Below are 23,216 nucleotides of genomic sequence, written 5' to 3'. Positions count from 1 at the left end.
AATCAAGTTAAGGATCTCGTGATGAAAGATTATTTTTGACTATCCAGGTGGGCCCAAAATGCAATCACACGTATCCTTATAAGAGAGAGGCAGAGGGAAATTACACACACAGAGGAGACGATGATATGAAGATGGAGCAAAGAGAGATTTGAAGATGCTGGCCTTGAAGATAAAAGTGATGGCCATAAGCCACAGAGTGCTGGCAGCTACCAGAAGCTGGAAGAGGCAAGGAATGGATCCTTAACAAGAGAATCCAGAGGGAACACGGCCCTGCTGACACCTTGATTTTGGACTCAGTGATAAAATTTTGGCTTCTGGCCTCCAGAAGTGTGAGAGAATAAATTTCTGTTGCTTTAAGCCACCAAGTTTGTGGTAATTTGTTACAGCAGCTAGAGGAAGCTAATACAAGAGGAATCCAGGATTCCTCCCTCTCTCTCTCTCTCTCTCTCTCTCTGTGTGTCTATGCACATATGTGTGACAAGATAACAGATGTATCTCTATGAGATAAAGGAGAACAGAAACTGCTGATGAGTTTGGTGTAGACAGGAAAAGTTTGAAGTTCATAGGGCTTCCAGACCCAAACTTAGAATTATTATTGTATATGGAAAATTAGTTGAAGTGAGAGGAGGGATAATGATAGAACCTTTGGGAATACTAAATAGTAAATTGAGAAAGAAAGATTTGTCTAGAGAAAGATGAATAGCCAGGTGGCATTAATGGAGAAATGATGGTGTTCTCATGAGAGCCAAGGAGAGAGTGAATTTCATTGAGAAGAGAGTGGATTAAAGTATCAAATCCTAAACAGAGGTCAAATAAAGTAAGTAATAATATGTATCCAGTAGGTTTAGCAACCAGGTATCAATTATTTTGTGATAACAGCTTTGGTAGTAGAGGTGGAAAGTTCCAGGTCATAATGGTTTGAAAAGTAAATGGGAGGAGACTTTGAGAGGACAATAAAAGAACTTTATTATAAATTAAATATCCTTTCTAAATACAGCACATCAAACTTAAGTTGTCTTGTTTTTTTGCATGTCAAGATAGCTGGAATTTAAAGTATTAATAAAGTATATACCAATTAAAAATAAAAGAAAGTAGACTTAGATGAATTATAAATGTATATCACAAACTTCAGGGAAACCACTTAAAATTTTTTTAAAGGAAGCATAATTGATACTCTAAGAGAGAAACTGAGAAACTGAAGGAGCAAAACTGAATCATGAAATGTTCAACTGAGACCAGAAAAAGAAGAAAAGGAAGATTAAAAAAAGAAGAAGAAGCAAAACAATAGCAATGAATAGAAAACTTTATAAATATGGCAGATATTAAGCCAATCATGTCCATAATTCATTAAAAGCAAATGTTCTAAGTATACCAATTAAAAGACAAACTGTTATAGCAGATAAAAAACAAGACCCAACTCTATGTTGTCTACAAGAAACTTACTTTATTTATTTATTTTTTAAAAAGATTTTATTTATTTATTCAACAGAAATAGAGACAGCCAGCGAGAGAGGGAACACAAGCAGGGGGAGTGGGAGAGGAAGAAGCAGGCTCATACCGGAGGAGCCTGACGTGGGGCTCGATCCCATAACGCTGGGATCACTCCCTGAGCCGAAGGCAGACGCTTAACCGCTGTGCCACCCAGGCGCCCCAGAAACTTACTTTAAATATAAAAACACAGATAGGTTAAAAGTAAAGGTGCAGAGAAAGACATACCATGCTAACACTAATAAAAAAAAAAGCTGAAGTAGCTATATTAATTTCAGACAGAGCAGATTCAGAACAAGAAAAATTATTAGGGATAAATGGGGGCAATACTTAATTATAAAGGGGTCAATTCTTTAAGAAGACATAATAATCTTTGACATGTACCCAAAACAGGGAGTCAAAATATCTGAGGCAAAAACTGCTAGAATTGTTAGGAGAAATAGATAACTCCACTATTATAGTTTAAGAGTTCCACACCATTTATCAGTAATTAATAGATCCACAGGGGGGAAATCAGTAACGATATAGTTAAACCGAATAATACCAACAATCAACAGGTTCCAATTGTCTTCATTAAACAAGAGCAGAAAGCATTCTTCCCAAACTCCTACAAGACACTCATCAAGCTAGACCACATTCTGGGCCATAAAACATACTTTTAAAAGAACAGATATTATACAGTGTTTGTTCTCAGAACACAATGGAGTTAAACTAAAAATCAATAACAGAAATATTTGGAGGTTAAACAACACTCTTAGATAGGACATGGGTCAAAGAAGTCACAGAGATATTTTTAAATGTTTTGAACTAAATGAAAAAAAAAACAACCTATCAAAATGTGTGGGATATAGTGAAAGTAGGGCTTAGGGAGTATGTATAGCCTTGAATGCATATATTGTGAAAAGAAAATTAATCTAAAACAAATACTCTAAGCTTTTACTTTAGGAAACTAGAAAAGGAGAAGACTAGGTATCCTAGTCAATCATTCAGAAGGTAATCTAGATGAACTCTAGAAGCAGGAAGCCAATGCTGATGGATGTCTTCACAGGCAGATTTCTGTGAATGATACAAATTCATTAAAAGATGAATAACTATAATGAAATCATACCACCCTCAACATGAATTTTCAGAAGTATCCAAAAGGCAAAACAACAGCACAATAAAGAAAAAAAAATCAGTGGTTGACAGAAGTTTGTTCGGGGAGAGTAGGAGTGTTGAATACATGAAGCGCTGGGGAATTTTAAGGTGGTGAGATTATTTTTTATGATATTGTAATAGTGGATGCATGACATTATGCATTTGTCAAAATCTATGGAGCTGTACAACACAGAGAATGAACCCTAATGTAAACTATGGACTCTAATTAATTGTATGTCAACATTGGTTCATCAATTGTAATAAATGTACTACGCTAATGCAAGATGTTAGTAATAGATAAAACTGTGCAGGGGAGGGGAATGTACGGGAACTGTCCTCTTGCTCAAGGTTTTGGTTTTGGGTTTTTTTTTTTGGTATCTAAAACTGTTCTAAAAATAAAGTCCATTAATTTAATTAAAAGTTAGATTAAATAAAGTGAAACAAACAGAACAGAGGAGAAGAAAAGACATCAAACTGAGTGTAAATTACTTAGTTTGCCTTTGAGGAGAAGGATAAATATGGTGAGATGGTGGTGGTTGGAAGGAGTCCTGGAGTTTGTTGAGAATTTTGCTTGTGTTACTATGTTTGTTTTCATATGGGAGACAGAAAAAAAAGGTGAAGATAGTGGTGTAACCATTTTATTGAATGAGCTAGTTTTTATTAGTTCCATATAAACAGGAAGCAAACATTCTTCTCCTCCTACTGCCCTTCAAACTCACACGGAATACATCTCTCTTCCCAGGCTTTTCTCATCACTTTCATCTATGCGCCTGTTTCATTTTCAGATATCATACAAATAGTTCAATCTAAATCATTACTTTTAACTAGCATGCAATCAAACCTTGCCCCTTCCCCCAACTCAGACTAGGTCTGCTAATTTTTAGACAAGTCAAAGGAAACAGGGGCACAATAAGTTCTTCCACCTTGTTCTTTACTTTTTTCCCCACAACTTAAAGAGTTTCTGCTCCTCCATAGCAGGGGCTAGGGGTGGGGAAGAGTTAAGGAATGAAGATAAGAATCAGACATCAATCTCTGTACCCCCTGAAATGCCCTGAGATACAGATCAAGTAGTTTCAAGGACTCTCTTGCCTTGCTCCAACTGGAACACAGCACTGGATGGGCTACTACTTTTTTGCTACTCTGTAAGTATTAGTGGGGGATGTGAGTAGGGGAGTGGTGAGATGTTATATTCTCCTTGTGGTATACACTCCGGTTCTCTATAAATGGTTCTCTGAGAATTCCCATCACATGGTTTGAGGTGGGTGAGAAATCATCCTCTTCCACCCACTACGGGGAAGGGAAGGTCGGGAAAACACATACCACCCCAATAGCTCTATTCAGAAGAATTCCTCTCTCTAAACTCATGCCAGTCTCTAGCCATCTCTTATATACAGACAACAGCTGGATGACAGTTGGATTTGTTTTGGCCATCTCTTTGCAAGTCTTGCTTTAATGAGTCTATTATCTCTTCCTTAGAATGTAGAGGTCCCGGGGCGCCTGGGTGGCACAGCGGTTAAGCGTCTGCCTTTGGCTCAGGGCGTGATCCCGGCGTTATGGGATCGAGCCCCACGTCAGGCTCTTCCACTATGAGCCTGCTTCTTCCTCTCCCACTCCCCCTGCTTGTGTTCCCTCTCTCGCTGGCTGTCTCTATCTCTGTCAAATAAATAAATAAAAAATCTTAAAAAAAAAAAAAAGAATGTAGAGGTCCTCATCATTTACTGTACTCTTCATTTATTGTACTCAACTGAGACAATGGAAGAAAAGTCATTTAACATTCAGTCACATAGGAAAGAGAAAGCATATTTGGTGCAGTGAGGTATTGAAGAATGCAGGCACAGTGCACTTTCTGGACTTAAGAGAAAAAAGAACATTTACCAATGTAACCTAACTGAACTTGTAGTATGTTGTAGCCAATATCAGGATGTTTTCATGTTCAGACATTGGTCTGCCATTTGGCATTGAAAAGAAATGTCTTTGCTCGAAGAAGTTTCAAATGAGGAAGAGATAATGATAAATGATAAATAACAAAACTTCATCAAAATCATTTTGCCCATCCATATTTCCAGTTTTATTTGCAATTACTCAAAAAAAATCCCTCTATGTCCTACTGTTTTATCATTTCTGTTCTTCCAAGAGTTGCTCCCTACCCTTTCTAAACCTAATACAATTTAGTCTTTCTACTTTCTCAATTGACCACTCAAACTTTAACCCCAGTCAGCTAAACAAAAGTCCTGATACTTAAGCAAGCATATACAGAAATTTTTAGAAGGTGAAAGAGGGGTGAGTAAATAAAGAAAAGCTATGCATGCTAACACATTAATAGTTTTGTCCCTGATACCTTGATTAATATAAACTAATTGTGCTTTTTTTTTTTCTGGTTTAGCCAAGACTGATAAAACTGAGCCAAAACATGTAACGTTCCTTCAAGATGAAACCACTTCAACTGAAAGACAGAAAACTAGTTTTCCTGATGTTGTTTCAAGAAATCAACCACAAACCCTTGTCAATATCCAAAATATCTTTCTTGATCATTATATACAAGAAAGAGTGACTACTATTTCGATACCCAGGAAAACTTTTGAGAATGTCTACTGGCACATTCCAGAGACTGCTACTGGTTCCTTATTTTTTCCAACCTGTCATTCAGCCTCAACTCGAGTTTTTGGGGAAGAAACAAGACAAATGAAAAGGTCAAGAAAATCAAAAGAAAAAGCATCAAAAATAAAAAATATTTATTTTGGTGACATGTTCAAAGACATTCTGATTCTCTCCTCAGAGTTCTCCAGACTTTCAAGTACCACTTCTCCAGCTCTTCCTCCCAAACCCAAGGAAGTTCACTCTGAGTGTCCACATTTATCTACCTGTATTTTTAGGAAATCTCTGATAGGTCCAACTGCAACAGTGTCAAGCCCTGTACCAAGATTTAGGCGTGCTAAAGCAGAAAGACATTTGAAACAAAATACTGCCATGGTACTAAGTATCACTCATTTTCCAGGTCTCATGTCCATACCAACACCAATTTTGCCAAGAAAACCTCACAGACAGTCTTTGTTAGGTAAATCCATTCTGAACATGGTTTGTAATAATGGGGTCAAGTAGAGCAAAGGGGAGAGAAGGCATGCAAGCAAACAGTGGTTATCCCTTGAGTTTGTAGCTGTGGATGATGGGATCACTTTTTGCCTATACAGTCAATACATGAGCCAGACTGAAGTAATAGAAATACTGACCTTGAAGGTCTTCCAAGGTCAAACTGGGAGCTCTACCCAGATGGTGGTAGTGGGAACCAGATGAGGAAGTTCAAAGGATCCAAAAAGTCAACATAAAAGAACGGTGAGAATGAACATTCAGAAGGTAATCTAGATGAACTCTAGAAGCAGAAAGCCAATGCTGATGGATGACTTCATGGACACATTTCCATGAATAACACCAATTCATTAAAAGATGAATAATTATAATGAAATCATAATACCCTTTACATGAATTTCACAAGAATCCAAAAGTTGGTTCATTTTTTTCTTTTTTCTAGAAACTCATGTAACAGAATCTGAAAACGTAGAAAGTACTCAAAGGCAAAGCACACCAAACCTGCCTGAAGGTAAATGCCACATCATTCTTTAAAAAACTGTATATTAAGTTAACCTCTCTATAAAAGTATTCATGATTTTGTGTGTCAGTGTCTGTGTGTGTGATTCACATATATGTCTCAGCTCATTTTCAGCTCGTTAGGCTATTTACTCAGGAACTATTTTTTTAAAATATTGACTATAAACCAAACTTTGTACTGATGTTGGGAACATAAAAGCTCAAGTATCCTTAATCTGGGTGGGGCAGATAAACACGAAATAATGAAAATTAACTACTTTCCACGTGCCAGACACTGTTCTAAGTGCTTTGACTTTAGTTACCTAGCAGAAACAAATGAAAAATAATCTTTAAAGAAAATTCCATCATCCTAGACTCACATTATTTCTACAAATAATTTCACAAATACAGTGTGTAATAAACAAGTCATAATTGTGAGGCACGTGAAGAGAGAGACAAAATGAATGAGAACTAGCAAACAAACAGTAAAAAAATGCCCACAGGAGATACAGGTGTTAGAATGATCAGGTACAGATTTTAAAATAACTTGAAGACTTTTGGTCTGTCTACAATTGAGTAGTGTGTATTGGACAAACCCTCCCACCAAAATCAGCTATTAACGCTGCCCAAAATCTATAAAATAGCTATTGAAGGTATTGGAGAGTAGCCATTGTAGGCCTGACACGAGTGGCTACCATCTTTGAAATAAGGGATGCTCTACATTGACCTTGGCTTTTGCCTGAGGTCATTTGTGGTGTTAAAGAACAGAGCACAAGTAGAAAGGGGTAGTTTTACTGAGCCATCAGACTTCAGAGCTGTTAATATAGCTGGGGCTGGAGATACAAAATCTCAGAGAGGAGAGAAATGAATCCAAATATCTGCATATGTATCTGCTGATTTCTAATCTGTGCATATGCAGGATAAAACTCTAAGAAACACAGCAGAAAATATCAGCTTAGATGCTAAGGAAGTGAACATATATTTCCATAATGGCATGGAAGACAGTTATTGGAATTAAAGCTCTGCCAAAATGTAGGGGCCTTGTAAATACACTGGGCTTTTAGTTGAAGACCCAGAGGACCCCTGCATTAGAAATAAGGATGATGTTTTAGAAAAAGGCACAAAACTAAAATAGATTATCCGTAACAAAGCTCAAAACCAATCCTTAATGAATCAAAGTGATACATTTTGCCTAATCAAAGAAAATGTAACACTTGTTGGAGAGATGTAGCATTATCCTGATCCTTTAAAATTCTCAATGTCCAGCATTAAATTAAAAAATCACAAGGCACCCTAAAAACAGAACAAAACGTCTGAAAATCAGTAGAAAGAAACAGGCAATAGAAACAGACCCATAGAATCAGATAATGAAGTTTTCAAATGAGGATTTTAAAATAATTGTGACTACTATGTTTAAGAAAATAATAAGTTGGAGAATTTTACCAGAGAACTAGAATTTTTGTTTTTAAAAACAAGAGTCAAATAAAATTCTAGAATAGAAAAAATAGTAAAACAAATTAATGATTCAATTAATGATTAAACATAGAACACTCCAACCATAGAATTTTCTCTTTTTTCTGTTTAATATACTTATTGTGAAATGATTACCACAATAAAGTAATATCTATCACCCCACATTTTTCTTGTTATGAGAGTTTTTAAGATTTCGAATATACAGGACAGTATTGTTAACTATAGCAACCATAGGACTCTGAACCCACTATCCCTCCCAGTAGTTCTGTACCATTATCTGTGACATAAATTAACTTCTTGGTCTCCTCTGTATCATAAGCTGAAAGAAGTTATGCTGCCACTTCTGATTTATTGAGTTTGTTCCACTCTGGTGGTTCCCTCTTTGAAAAGTTTCGGGCAAGTTTAAGGGTCTTCAGATCCTTCAGAGAGCCATCAGGGAATTTGTATTTACCTCTCCACATCCATCTCCTTCACTTCCACTCAAAAACCAACTGCTTGGGCTTAGTCCATGAGAATGGGTGAGCTAGGAGCAGGCCACAGACTTAGGTCTTAAGTGACTTTCCTTTCCTTCTTACTCCACTCTCTCCCAAGACAAGGACTCTCTCCATCATATCACACATCTTTCTGCTACAGTTAACTTTTACTCTATTGATCTGAAATGGGCACACAGGGCCTACTTTAGAAACCAGAAACTGAACATTGTTTTCTCTGGTCTAGGATGTATTATTTCCTTTTGTTGAAGCAATGGCATAAGAATTACTGAAATTGTAAAATATGTTGCTGCAAATAATGCAGCAAGAATGGCCATGAACATAAAATTTATTTTACAAAATTTCAAAATGTTTTCCTGCTGCACTCGGGTGTATACTTGGATAGGACATTTTTGATGGAAGGTGAAACCCACAAGGGTCATGATAAAGTAAATTTAGATTATCTCTGCTTGGCTAACTTCTGAGTTGTTTGGATTTTTTTCTTTTCTTGTGTGGGATCTTCAAACTGAGGGAAAGAAGCTTAATTACGTAAGGCACTTGAAACATGCATCAGGATGATATTAGGAGAAAAAGCAAGGTTGTTCCTTGGGAGGTGATCTCTATCTGACATGATTATATGATGTCTTTTATTAGTTTTATGAAGCAAGAAGTTGCTTATGTAAATTAATAAAATTTTTAAAAATATTTTTACATATAACACAAAAAGACTGAGATTGATGGAATTTAACTTATCTAGATAGAAATCTATAAACATATGGTTTTCTTTTTGAAAGACAATTGTACTTTCTGATATTTGAAACACACACACACACACACACAACACCCAGTTTAGCTGAGACTTTGTGGGTGAAGGTTATGAGGAATCTCTTGAGGAAGATTTACACAGCTAACCTATTTATGACAATTCTCTGTTATCATAACATAAATACTCTTTAACTTTCATTCTAAGTGCTAACACAGTTGAGTCTCATGTTTTCTTTTGTTTACTTAGTAATCATTAAAGCTAGAAAACGAGAGGAATCACAGGCACATCTCATACGTGGTGGAGGTCTCAAGACTATTAATGCAACACGATATGAAACAGTAATAGCCATGACCAACCTCGCCGTACTAAACTGTCAAATATATGGAAGAAATGCACTTAATCTTAAGGTATGCTAGATCTTTTTAATGGCAACTGTTTTTTGTATTGTCAATTATTTTTGCTTTAGGTTTCTTAATTTAGGTTAATTTCCATGTTATTGAAGGGATCTTTCCTGTTGCAATACAGATTTTCCAGGAACACATTCAGATTTATCTCTAAATGTATGTCCTAGTTTGCCTTCATTCCACTTTCTTAAAATGTTAAGATCCAAACCAATTGTATGTTTTTTCATTATAGCGTTTCTTTCATTATCTAGCATGGTAAGAAAAGTGGAATTCAGAATTATCATATTTTAAAGTTGTCAGCAATCTTTGGGCCTTGTGCCAAATTTAGCCATAGGCTGACTTTCTGCTGAACACAAACCTGGTATGATGAATAGCAATAATAATAGCTACCATTTATTAAGTATCCACTATGTGCAAAGCAAATGTTACTCTTAAAACTTAAAATCTTCATTTTACGGATAGGAGCACTGAAGCCCAATGAATATAACTTGTGAAAGACCGTACAGCAAACAAGTAGTAGAGCTTGGGTTTGAAGCCAGGGCTCTTTGACCTCAAAATCTATGCTTTTCTATTTTAAATTTTATTTTGAAATAAGTTCAAACTCATAGAAAAATTGCAAAAATAGGAAAAGCTACAAGAGAGTTTCTTGGGGAAATGAGGGCATTCAACAATGCCTACATATGCTGGGGGATTTAGAAAGCTATGTGCATGGTCAGCACAGGATGCATTCTCAGAAAAAGCCCAAGAAGACCCCAAGCTTTCACCATGCTTTAATGGTCTGGCTTAAGCATTGAAAGGGTGCCCCTGAATAGAGCCAATCTGAAAAGGCGAGAAGAAATATTATTCTCTCTCTCCTCCTGGTCCTGTTGTACAAGGATGTCTCTATCAAAACACTAACTGAACACACGCTAAAGGAGCAGAGATTTCAAAGACAACAGTGAAAATGTAAAGACAACAAAAACAATTTAGAAAAATCACTAAACCAACAGCTACAGCCCACAGCAAGCAACAAAAATAAACCCTGAAAAGGGGAATAATATGACTTTTGGAGTTACCACATTATAATATTCAAAGCATTCCGTTTTCAACAAAAAAATATAGAACACGTGAAGAAACAAGAAATATGGCCTAGTCACTGTAAAAATTAATAGAAACTGTCTCTGAGGAAGCACAGACATTGGACTTACTAGAAAAAAACTTTACAATCAACTGTTTTAAATATGCTAAAGTAGCTAAAAAAACAAAACAGAAGAATGATGTGTGAGCAGAGATTTATCAATAAAGAGATAGAAATTATAAAGAGGAGGAACACCTGGGTGGCTCAGCGGGTTATAGCAGCTGCCTTTGGCTCAGGTCATGATCCTGGGGTCCTGGGATTGAGCCCCACATCGGGATCCTTGGTTGGTCGGGAGCCTGCTTCTTCTTCTCCCTCTGCTGCTTCCCCCTGCTTGTGCTCTCTCCCCACCCCTCATCAAATAAATAAATAAAATCTTAAAAAAAAGAGAAAGAAATTATAAAGGAGAACCAAAAAGAGCTGTAAAATACAATAACCAAAACAAAAATCTCATTGGAAACTTTTAATAGTAGATTTGAGCAGGCAGAAGAAAGAATCAGAGAACTGGAAGATATGTCAATTGAAATCATCCAGTATGATTAACAGAAGAAGAAGGAACAAAGGAAGAGGAAGAAGGAACAATAGAAGTAGAAGTAGAAATAGTAGGAGGAGGAGGAGGAGGAGGAGAGGAAGAAGGAGGAGGAGAGGAAGAAGGAGGAGGAGAGGAAGAAGGAGGGGAAGGGGAAGAAGGAGAAGAACAAAAAAAATGGACAGAGGCTGAGAGACCAGTCAGACACCATCAAGTGTACCAAATATAGATAATAGAAGTCCTAGAAAAAGAGGAGAAAAAAGGGCAGAATGAATATTTGAAGAAATAATGGCCAAAACCTCCCCAGCTTTGATTAGGACTACAAATCTATAGATCCCAGAAGCTTGACAAATTCCAAGAAGGATAAACACAAAGAGATTCACACTGAGACACATTATAATCAAATTGTCAAAAGCTAGAGAAAAATCTTGAGAACAGCAAGAGAGAAATGATTTGTCATGCATACGGGATTCTCAAAAATAACAGCCAATTTGTCATCAGAAACCACAGAAGCCAGAAAGGAATGGGATGACATTTTTAAAAAGAAAGAAAAGCAATCTCTCAGCCAAGAATCCTACATCCAGCAAAACTACCTTTTGAAAAACAAATGAGAAATTTAGATGTTCAAAGGTAACCAAAAGTTGAGGAAGTTTGTTATTAGTACACCTTTCCTATATGAAATGCTGAAGAGAGTTCTTCAGGCTGCAATGAAAAGACATTAGACAGCAACTCAAAACTTTAGACAGGAATAAAGGAATCTGGTAAAGGTAACTACATAGGTAAATATAAAACTCAGTATTATTCTATTTTTGGTTTGCAACTCTTTTTTTAATTTCCTATATGATTTAAAAGACAAATGTATAGGGGTGCCTGGGCAGCTCAGTCATTAAGTCTCTGCCTTCAGCTCAGGGCATGATCCCAGGGTCCTGGGATCAAGCCCCGCATCAGGCTCTTCCGCTGGGAGCCTGCTTCTTCCTCTCCCACTCCCCCTGCTTGTGTTCCCTCTCTCGCTGGCTATCTATCTCTCTGTCCATCAAATAAATAAATAAAATCTGAAAAAAAAAGACAAAGGCATAAAATAATAATTATAAATCCATGTAAATGGACACACAATGTATAAAGATGTCACTTTTGACAAAATATCATAAAGTAGGGCAGGGGTGGAGTTGTATAGGAACAAAGATTTTGTGTGCTATTGAAATTAACTTGGTATCAATCCAAACTAGATTGTTATAAATTAAAATGCCAACTGTAATCTCCATGGTAACGACTACTAAGAAACTATCTTAAAAATATACACAAAAGAGTATGAGAAGAAAATCAACATGGCCGATTGCAAAATAATTAAACTCCAAGAAGGCAGTAATCAAAGAACAACAATAAAAAAACATTTTGGAAAAGGCAAAACTATGGAGACAGTAAAAATAGCAGTGGTTGCCAGGGATGTTGGGGGAGGGAGGGAAGAATGAGTAGGAGGAGTATAGGGGATTTTCAGGGCTGTAAAATTATTTTGTATGGTACTGTGCTAATGGATACATTTCATTATACATTTGTCAAAACCCACAGAGTATTCAACACAAAGTTTGAACTCTAATGTAAATCACGGACTTGGGTTCATAATGATGTGTGCTAATGTTGGTTCACTGATTACAACAAATACATCATACCAGTGTGTGAAAAAGATTACAACAGAGATTAATGAAATAGCATATAGAAAAGCAGAAGAATCAACAAAAGCAAAAGTCAGTTCTTTAAAAGGATCGATGAAATTGACAAATCTTTAGCTAAACTAAGAAAAAAGAGAAAAAACAAATAACTAAACCAGAAATGAAAACAGAGACATTACTACTGACTTTATAGAAATAAAAGGGGTTATAACAGAATACTATGAACAACTGTATGCCAACAAATTAAATATCTTAGATGAAATGCAAAATGTTTTAGAAAAACACAAATTACCAGAACTGACTCAACAAAAAATAGAAATCTGAGCAGAACTATAATGAGTAAAGAAACTGAATAAATAATCAAAAACCTCCCAAAAAAGAAAAGTCCAGGAATGGAAGGCTTCGTGGATGAATTCTGCTAAACATTTAAAGAAAAATGAACATCTATACTTCTCAAGCTCTTCTAGAAAATAAAAGAGGAGGAAATATCTCTAATAGTATTTTGAACCCAGTTCCACCATGGTGGGGGGGAGTAGTTTCCCCATACCACCAAGCAATTCTCAGACGCAAGCTGGGTATCCTACAATTCAGCTCAATTCTGCCGCTACCTAACGACAGATTCCATAGGTAAACTGCTCAGTCCCTCAAGGCTGCCTTCCAACTCAGAATGCCAATCACAAGCCCAGGTTGTTACTTGCACTTCTGACCAATGGCTATAAATTCGAGGTTCCCATGACCCTCTCCCTGGGTTCAATTAATTGGCTAGAGTGGCTCACAGAACTCAGGACTCCCATTTACTTACTAGATAACTGGTTTATTACAAAGGATATTAAAGGAATTAAAGGATGTGAGTCAATAGTCAGATATAGAGATACATAGGACACGGTATGGAAAAAGGATATGGAGCTTCCATGCCCTCTCCAGGCACAACTCTCCCCAAATCTCCACGTATTTACCAACCTAGACACTCTTCAAATCCTGTCGTCTTGGTTTTTATGAAGGCTTTATTACATAGGCATAATTGATTAAACCATTGGCCTTTGGTGATTAAACTCAATATCCAAACCCTCTCCCCTCTCTGGAGGAAGGGGGAGTTGGTGAGGCAGAAAATGCCAATCCCCTGGAAGCCAGCCTCCACCCTTCAGTGCTTTCCAAAAGTCACCTCATTAACATAAAACCAGTTGAAAGGGCCTTGTTATGCATTTCACTTTTATGGCTTTTAAGTAATTTTAGGAACTGAGGACAGGCGATCAAATATAATAAAAGATGTTCCCACTGCTCTTATGCCTCTAGAAATTTCAAGAATTGGGGGACCTGTGAGCCAGGAGCTTCGAATAAAGACCAAATATATATGAGAGATATATTTTTGTCATCTGAGTGACCAAATACATATTCTTTTAAATTAGAATATCACAATCTCTAACACATTCTATGCTGTCAATATAACCTAGATGTTAAAGGAACAAAAAACACCAAAGAAAACCACAGACCAACACCTCTTATGAAAATAGATAAAAATCCTCAGCAAAATACTAGCAAACTGAATCCAAAAAAATTAAAAGGATTATACATAATAACAAAGTGACATTTATTCTTGAAATAAAAAGATGATTCAACATAAGAAAATCAATCAATACACATTAATGCATAAAGGCAGAAAACATAATCATCTTAATTGATGTAGAAAAGGCATTTGACAAGAATTACTTCTTTAAAAGGATTAATAAAATTTCTAAATCCATATTATGACTGGTTAAGGAAAAAGAAAGAAAACTCTAAATACCAAATTCAAAATAAAAAAAGGGGAAATCACCTCAGTCTCACAGACATTAAAATAGAAGATAACAAAACACTAAGGACAACCTTTTCCCAGTAAGTGCCACGGCCATGATGAAATGGAAAAATTCCTTAGAAAACACAACTTACTGAAATGGGCACAACAAGAAATAGAACACCAGTATAGTTTTGTTCCTGTAACAAAATCTAATTAAAATTTTAATTAAGAGCCTTCACTCAAGGAAAGTTCTAGGCACATAGGACTTCCCTGGTGAGTCTATCAAACACTTAAGGAAGAAATAACACCAGTTTACATGAACTCATTTTGTGATGCCTACATAACTCCCACTCCAAAGTCAGACAAGGATATTATAAGAAAGGAAAACTATAGACGACTGTTTTTCATAAATTAAGTGCAAAAATTCTCAACAAAACATTAGCAAATCGAATTCAGCAATATCAAAAATTAAAAATGAAGGATAATGTATCATGACTAAATGAAACTTTCACAAGAAATTAAAAGTTGTTTTAATATTTGAAGGTGTGTTATTCTCAACAATATCATCTCAATAAATTAAAAAACTTGACAACATTCAACACACATTTAAAATGAAAGAAAGGGGCACCTGGGTGGCTCAGTCGGTTAAGCATCTGCCTTCAGCTCAGGTCATGATCTTGGGTCCTGGGATGGAGCCTCCTGTTGGGGCTCCCAGCTCAGCAAGGAGCCTGTTTCTCCCTCTCCCTCTGTCCCCCCACCCCCAGCTTGTGCGTTCTTTCTCTCTCTCTCTCTCTCAAATAAATAAGTAAAGTCTTTTTAAAAAAGATGAAAGAAAACAAATATACCTCTATGTAAACTAGGGTTAAAGGAAACCTTTCATAACTAAATAAAGGGTATCTATGAAAACTCTGCCACCAACATCATGCATAATTAGTAAGGACTGAATACATTCTCCCTGAGATTAGGAGCAAGGCAAGAAAATTTTTTCCTTTACTTTTATTTTACATTGTAATGATGATTCTAGCCACTTACATAAGATAAGAAGATTGGAAAGAAAAAGTGAAACTATCTTCATTGGCATTCAACATGATTGCTTATGTAGAAAATCTTAAGAATCTCAAAAAAAATTCTACCAATAAGTAAATTTAGCATGGTTGGTGGAAACAAAGTCAAAGGTTTAAAAACTGACATAGGACTATCACCAGGGACAAAGTCATAGAGGTCATTTAGAATTCTGCCATTCACATAAAAAAAAAAAAGAAAAGAAAAAGGACAGAAGACTTCGACAGATCTTTACAAAGGATGATATACTAAGGGCCAACCAGAACATGAAGATGTTCTCACCATTGTTCATCAAGGATGACAAATTGAAACCACAGTCAGATTCCATAGCATATTCTTTAGAATGACTAAAATTAAAAACTCAGGAGGGGGTCAGTTAAAAAAAAAACAAAAAACAAAAACAAACTCTGATAATATTCTCTTATTCATTTTTCATGTGGTGAGCTTTTTGATTTGCTGATTCTTGCCATTCTGTTTTTTATTAATTTTTGCTCTTATTTTTATTATTAATATCTTTCCTCTTTTGGAGGGATTCATTTGATGTTCTTCTTCTAACTCTTTATATGAATGTGGGCACCACTGATTTTCAGCCTTTCCTTTTCTTGTTTATGAGTTGAAGGCTGCAAATTTTCCTGTAATCCTAACTTCAACTACCTCCCCCAAGGTTTGAAATGTCATATTTTTGAATATTTCAATTTTGAAATGATTTAAAAGTTACAGAGATATTGCAAGAAAAGTACAATGGAAACCCACAGAGGTGCTTCATTACCCCTGAGTGCTTTAGTACATATTCCCTACAAGCAAGGATGTTCTCCTACGTAACCACAGGGCAGCCTTCAAAATCAGGAAATTAATATTGATTCATTACTCTATTCAACCAAGAGATCCCACTTGAAGTTTGCTGATTTACCCCATAATGTTCTTTATCACAGAGGGATCCAATCCAGGGTCACATGTTGAATACAGTTGTTTCAGTTTCTTTCAAGCTGGTATGTTTCCAGCTTTCTTTGACTTTCACGACTTTGAAACTTAAAAATTACAGGCAAGTTATTTTGCAAAATGTGCATTATTGTGCATTTGTCTTTTATTTTCCAATGATTACATATAGGTCATTAACCTTTGGCATTAATATCTCAAAAGCTTTTTTTAATTCTATCTTATCACATGGTGAATGATTTCGATTTATCCCATTACTAACAGGGTTTACTTAGATTCCGTGTTTAAAGTAGTATCTTCAGAGCTTCTCCACTGTTACTCTTTTCCCCTTTGTACTTAATATGCAAAAAACCATGCAAATAATCCCATTTTTCATCAAATGTTAAATTTACTTATTAATTGACATCATTGTTTCATGTGGTGAGTATAATCTGTTATACTGTTGTTTATTTTTATTCTTAAATTGTTCCAGATTTCATTAGTAAAAGCCCATTCAAGTTGGTTTCTGTGTTCTTCAGACATTTGCTGTCATGTGCTATGGCTGGTATGGTCTGGGGATCCCCGAGCTGTCTGAACTGAGACTACCCTGGTGGGATGGCTGGAGCTGAGGTGGGCATGGGCTGGGGTGGCCCTAGGATTCTTTGTATGGAGGGTCCTCTGACAGGATAGCTGAAGCTTAAGTGGGTACAAGCCAAGTGGTCCTAGCATGCTCAGCACAGGGTCACCCTGGTAGGGTGGCTGGAACTGAGATGGGGCACAGACCAGGGTGTACTGGGGTGCTCTGTACAGAGGGTGCTAGTGGGGTGGCTGGAGCTGAGGCAGGGGGCAAGCTGGGGGTTCCCTGGGATGTTTTGCACAGGGACTACCCTGGTGGGGCTGCTGGGACCATAGCAGGCATAAGCCAGGAAGTCCCAGGGCAATCTGCACTAGGGGTTTCCTGACAAGCCATCTGGAGCTCAAGTGGTGCAGGCCTGGAGTGTTCTGGGGTGTTTTGCACCTGTGTCACCTTGCCTTGATGGCTGGAGCTGTAGTGAGTACTGACTAGGAGTGTCTCAGTGTGTACCGTCTTGGCGCTGCCTTGGTGGGGTGGTTAGTGCTGGTGTGGGGTAGGGGCCCAGGGCTCACTGAGACAAGCAGACCATGGTGCCCAGACCCTGTTTGCTCTATCAAGGTGGAGGGGACACGTTAAATGAGGTGTTCACCAGCCCCTCTGACCCAGAATGAGTTCCAGTAGTTCCCCCACCATTTGGCAGAGTTCTAGGGCTGCATCTTTTATATTCTAGTTGCTCTTAGAAACTGCAGTTTTTCTGTCTTACAGGGAGCCTGAGGCTGGTGTGGGGTAGGGGTCTGGGGGTCGCTGAGGGGACAGGCTGGCTAGGGCTCTGGGACCCTGCTCCCATCTGCCCCCTCTGCGCTATGAAGGTGGAGCGGGAGCATAAAGCATGGCGCTCACCAGCCCTGCAAACCGGGAGAGACTTCCAGCAGCTCTCCTGCCATTTGGCAGGGCTCTAGGGCTGGTTCCTTTTATTCTAGTTGCTCTTTCAAGCCGCGGCTTTTTTTTCTGTGCCTCAGGGTAGGTGAATCTGCTCCTGGTCCCTCAGCACTATCCCTCCCCACTGCAGTTCCAGAGGCAGCGTGGCGGGTGGGGGTTCCCTGCCTTACCATGTTTCCATCTCTTTTGATGCTCTCTGCATGGTCTCTCGATCTTCTGTTGTGCAGAAGCCATTCAGTCAGCTCTCAGTTCTTCTTCAGGAGGAACTGCTCTATAAATAGGTGTAGATGGGGCAAGTGCATGGAGAAGGTGAGTTGAGGGTCTTTCTTCGTCACCATCTTGGACCAGAGGCCTCAAAGTGCTTTATTTTAATCCAAGCTTCAATTTTTATAGAGCTTTCTGGTTAACTTTTTCTCCTAGGGCTGTAGCCTTTCACCCCTTTCATACCAAGTCTGAGGCCCCCTTGGCCTTGGTAAGCCATGAATTCCAATTTTTATCTCTCAAGCCCTGTTAGACTGGCTATAATTCTACTCAACTTCTTGTCCACAGCTTTTGATTAGGCAAATGACAGGGAGAACAGTAGTGTTGAGTATTCTGTCTACCATCCTGAGATTCTCTTCTTTCTAGAAGTTTGGCTTATTAAGTCCAAGCCAACTTGGTAATTCTCCAAGCATTTATCGTGTTGTGTTTGTTTACCTTTTTGGTTTTAGTGAGCAGGTTGCTTTGAAATAAGGTTGTTAATCATTAGGAGAAGTGAAAAATCAGATTATCTGGTTTTGAAGTGAACTACTTTATTTTTTTTAAAGAGATTTTATTTTTAAGTAATCTCTACACCCAACATGGGTCTCGAATTTACAACCCCAAGACCAAGAGTCACATACTCTATTGACTGAGCCAGCCAGGTGCCCTCTGAAGTGAATTATTTTATTCATTCACTCACTCATTCATTTATTACATGGGGCTTGAACTCACAACCCTGAGATCAAGACCTGAGCTGAGATCAAGAGTAGAATGCTTAACTGACTGAGCCACACAGATGCCACAGGAATGAATTACTTTAAATCAGAGGTTGGTGAGTTTTTCTGTAAAGGGCTGGATAGTAAAATCTTAGGCTTTGAGGGTTGCATGGTCTCTGTCACTATTCAACTCTGCTGTGTAGTGCAAAAGCAGCTATATGCGATACTTAAGCTTATGAGCATGGCTGTGTTCCAGAAAAACTTTATTTAAAAAAACAGGTGGCAGAGTGTAGTTTGCTAATTCTTGCTTTAAATGGAGAAAGAATGTAGCTTTTAAAGAGCTGGGTGGAGCCAGTGAAGAAAAACTTTATTTCCACAGTCATTAATATTATTTTTAAAAATATCTGACTCCAGAGTAGAATCCTAAGCTCTGTGGGAGTGACATAAAAGAATAAAAAAGACAGACCCAAGATATAAGTACTTAAAGGTTGCTAGAGCAGTTCAAGAGATTGGGAAGGCCTCCACATTCTTAGTGCTTTGTTCTTTTTTTCCCCCTTTTTAAATTTTATTTTATTTTACTTTACTTTTTTATTTTTAACATATAATGTATTGTTTCAGGGGTACAGGTCTGTGATTCATTCATCAGTCTTACACAATACACAGCGCTCACCATAACATATACCCTCCCAAATGTCCATCACCCAGCCACCCCATTCCTCCTGCCCCCCTCCACTCCAGCAACCCTCAGTTTGTTTCCTGAGATTAAGAGTCTCTTATGGTTTGTCTCTCTCTCTGGTTTTATCTTGTTTCATTTTTTCCTCTCTTCCCCTACAATCCTCTACCTTATTTCTCAAATTTCACATATCAGTGAGATCATATGATAATTGTCTTCCTCAGTCTGACTTATTTCACTTAGCATAATACCCTCTAGTTCCATCCACGTCATTGCAAATGGCAAGAATTCATTTTTTGATGGCTGCATAATATTCCATTGCATATATATACCACATTTTCTTTATCCATTCATCTGTTGATAGATATCTGGGCTCTTTCCATAGTTTGGCTATTGTGGACATTGTGGCTACAAACATTGGGGTCCAGGTGCCACTTTGGATTACTACATTTGTATCTTTGGGGTAAATACCCAGTAATGCTATTGCTGGGTTGTAGGGTAGCTCTACTTTCAACTGTTTGAGGAATCTCCACACCGTTTTCCAGAGTGGCTGTACCAGCTTGCATTCCCACCAGTGTAAGAGGGTTCCCCCTTCTCCACATCCTCGCCAACATCTGTCATTTCCTGATTTGGTAATTTTAGCCATTCAGACTGGTGTGAGGTGGTAGCTCATTGTGGTTTTGATTTGTATTTCCCTGATGCCAAGTGATGTGGAACACTTTTTCATGTGTCTGTTGGCCATTTGGATGTCTTCTTTAGAGAAATGTCTCTTCATGTCGTCTGCCCATTTCTTGATTGGATTATTTGTTCTTTGGGTGTTGAGTTTGATAAGTTCTTTATAGATTTTGGATACTACCCTTTATCTGATATGTCATTTGCAAATATCTTCTCCCATTCTGTCAGTAGTCTTTCGGTTTTGTTGACTGTTTCCTTTGCTGTTCAGAAGCTTTTTATCTTGATGAAGTCCCAATAGTTCATTTTTGCCCTTGCTTCCCTCGCCTTTGGTGATGTGTCTAGGAAGAAGTTGCTGCAGCTGAGGTAGAAGAGGTTGCTGCCTGTGTTCTCCTCAAGGATTTTGATGGGTTCCTATCTCACATTTAGGTCTTTCACCCATTTTGAGTCTATTTTTATGTCTGATGTAAGGAAATGGTCCGGTTTCATTCTTCTGCATGTGGCTGTCCAATTTTCCCAACACCGTTTGTTAAAGAGACTGTCTTTTTTTCCATTGGATATTCTTTCCTGCTTTGTCAAAGATTGGTTACCATACAGTTGAGGGTCCATTTCTGAGTTCTCCATTCTGTTCCATTGATCTATGTGTCTGTTTTTTGTGCCAATACCATACTGTCTTGATGAGTACAGCTTTGTAATAGAGCTTGAAGTCCGGAAATGTCATGCCTGCAGTTTTGGTTTTCTTTTTCAACATTCCTCTGGCTATTCAGGGTCTTTTCTTGTTCCTTACAAATTTTAGGATTATTTGTTCCATTTCTCTGAAAAAAGCTGATGGTATTTTGATAGGGATTGCATTAAATGCGCAGATTGCTCTAGGTAGCATAGACTTTTTTACAATATTTGTTCTTCCAATCCATGAGCATGGAATGTTTTTCCATTTCTTTGTATCTTCCCCAATTTCTTTCATGAGTATTTTATAGTTTTCTGAGTACAGATTCTTTGCGTCTTTGGTTATATTTATTCCTAGGTATCTTATGGTTTTGGGTGCAATTGTAAATGGGATTGACTCCTTAATTTCTCTTTCTTCTGTCTTTATTGTTGGTGTATAGAAATGCAACTGATTTCTGTGCATTAATTTTATATCCTGCCACTTTACAGAATTCCTATATGAGTTCAAGCAGTTTTAGGGTGGAGTCTTTTGGGTTTTCTGCCTAAAGTACCATATCATCTGCAAAGAGTGAAATTTGACTTCTTCTTTGCCGATTTAGATGCCTTGTATTTCTTTTTGTTATCTGATTGCTGAGGCTAGGACTTCTAGTACTATGTTGAACAGCAGTGGTGATAGTGGACATCCCTGCCATGTTCCTGACCTTCAGGGAAAAGCTCTCAGTTTTTCCCCACTGAGAATGATATTTGCTGTGGGTTTTTCATAGATGGCTTTTATGGTATTGATTGATGTATGTGCCCTCTATCCCTACACTGTGTAGAGTTTTAATCAAGAAAGGATGCTGTACTTTGTCAAATGCTTTTTCTGCATCTTTTGAGAGGATCATATAGTTCTTGTCCTTTCTTTTATTAATGTAGTGTATCACATTGATTGATTTGGAGATATTGAACCAAACTTGCAGCCCAGGAATAAATCCCAATTCGTTGTGGTAAATAATCCTTTTAATGTGCTGTTAGATCCTATTGGCTAGTATTTTGGTGAGAATTTTTGCATCCATGTTCATCAGGGATACTGGTCTGTAATTCTCCTTTTTGGTGGGGTCTTTGTCTGGTTTTGGGATCAAGGTAATGCTGGCCTCATAAAATGAGTTTGGAAGTTCTCCTTCCATTTCTATTTTTTGGAACAGTTTCAGAAGAACAGGTATTAATTCTTCTTTAAATGTTTGGTAGAATTCCCCTGGGAAGCCATCTGAACCTGGGCTCTTGTTTTTTGGGAGATTTTGATTACTGCTTCAATTTCCTTGTTGGTTATGGGTTTGTTCAGATTTTCTATTTCTTCCTGGTTCAGTTCTAGCAGCTTATACATCTCTAGGAATGGGTCTGTTTCTTCCAGATTTTCTAATTTGTTGGCATATAGTTGCTCATAATATGTTCTTAAAATTGTTTATATTTCTTTGGTGTTGGTTGTGATCTCTCCTCCTTCATTCATGGTTTTATTTATTTGGGTCCTTTCTCTTTTCTTTTTGTTAAGTCTGGCCAGGAGTTTATCAATCTTCTTAATTCTTTCAAAGAACCAGCTCCTAGTTTCGTTGATCTGTTCTATTGTTCTTTTAGTTTCTATTTCATTGATTTCTGCTCTGATCTTTATTATTTCTCTTCTCCTGCTGGGTTTAGGCTTTATTTGCTGTTCTGTCTCCAGCTCCTTTAGGTGTAGGGTTAGGTTGTGTATTTGAGATCTTTCTTGTTTCTTGAAAGAGGCTTCTATTGCTATATACTTCCCTCCTAGGACTGCCTTTGCTGCATCCCAAAGATTTTGAACAGTTGTGTTTTCATTTTCATTTGTTTCCATGAATTTTTAAAAATTCTTCTTTAATTTCCAGGTTGACCCATTCATTCTTCAGTAGGATGCTCTTTAGCTTCCATGTATTTGAGTTCTTTCCAGCTTTCCTCTTGTGACTGAGTTTGAGTTTCAAAATATTGTGGTCTGAAAATATGCAGGGAATGTTCCCAATCTTTTGGTAACAGTTGACCTGATTTGTGACCCAGGATGTGATCTATTCTGGAGAATGTTCCATGTGCACTAGAGAAGAATGTGTATTCTGTTGCTTTGTGATGGAATGTTCTGACTATATCCGTGAAGTCCATCTGGTCCAGTGTGTCATTTAAAGCCCTTATTTCCTTGTGATCTTCTGCTTAGATGACCTGTCCATTTCAGTGAGGGGGGATGTTAAAGTCCCCTACTATTTTTGTATTATTGTTATGTGTTTCTTTGATTTTGTTATTAATTGGCTTATATAATTGCCTGCTCCCATGTCAGGGGCATAAATATTTACAATTGTTAGATCTTCTTGTTGGATA

The 23,216-nt window shown here is 37.5% G+C and overlaps 1 protein-coding gene across 1 annotated transcript in view; it reads left to right on the top strand.

Moving 5' to 3' along the window:
* LRRC63 (leucine rich repeat containing 63) overlaps positions 1-23,216 on the top strand; it is a 43,863-nt gene that overhangs the window by 5,108 nt on the left and 15,539 nt on the right. Inside the window, exons 3-5 of the mRNA XM_034665190.1 lie at positions 5,009-5,680; positions 6,152-6,220; positions 9,163-9,323. Coding sequence (XP_034521081.1) covers positions 5,009-5,680; positions 6,152-6,220; positions 9,163-9,323 — 902 coding nt within the window. The remainder of the gene's footprint in view (positions 1-5,008; positions 5,681-6,151; positions 6,221-9,162; positions 9,324-23,216) is intronic.

This window comes from Ailuropoda melanoleuca, chromosome 7 (assembly GCF_002007445.2).
Source record: "Ailuropoda melanoleuca isolate Jingjing chromosome 7, ASM200744v2, whole genome shotgun sequence".
NCBI classification, from domain to species: domain Eukaryota; kingdom Metazoa; phylum Chordata; class Mammalia; order Carnivora; family Ursidae; genus Ailuropoda; species Ailuropoda melanoleuca.
This window is presented reverse-complemented; position numbering and strand designations above follow the sequence as displayed.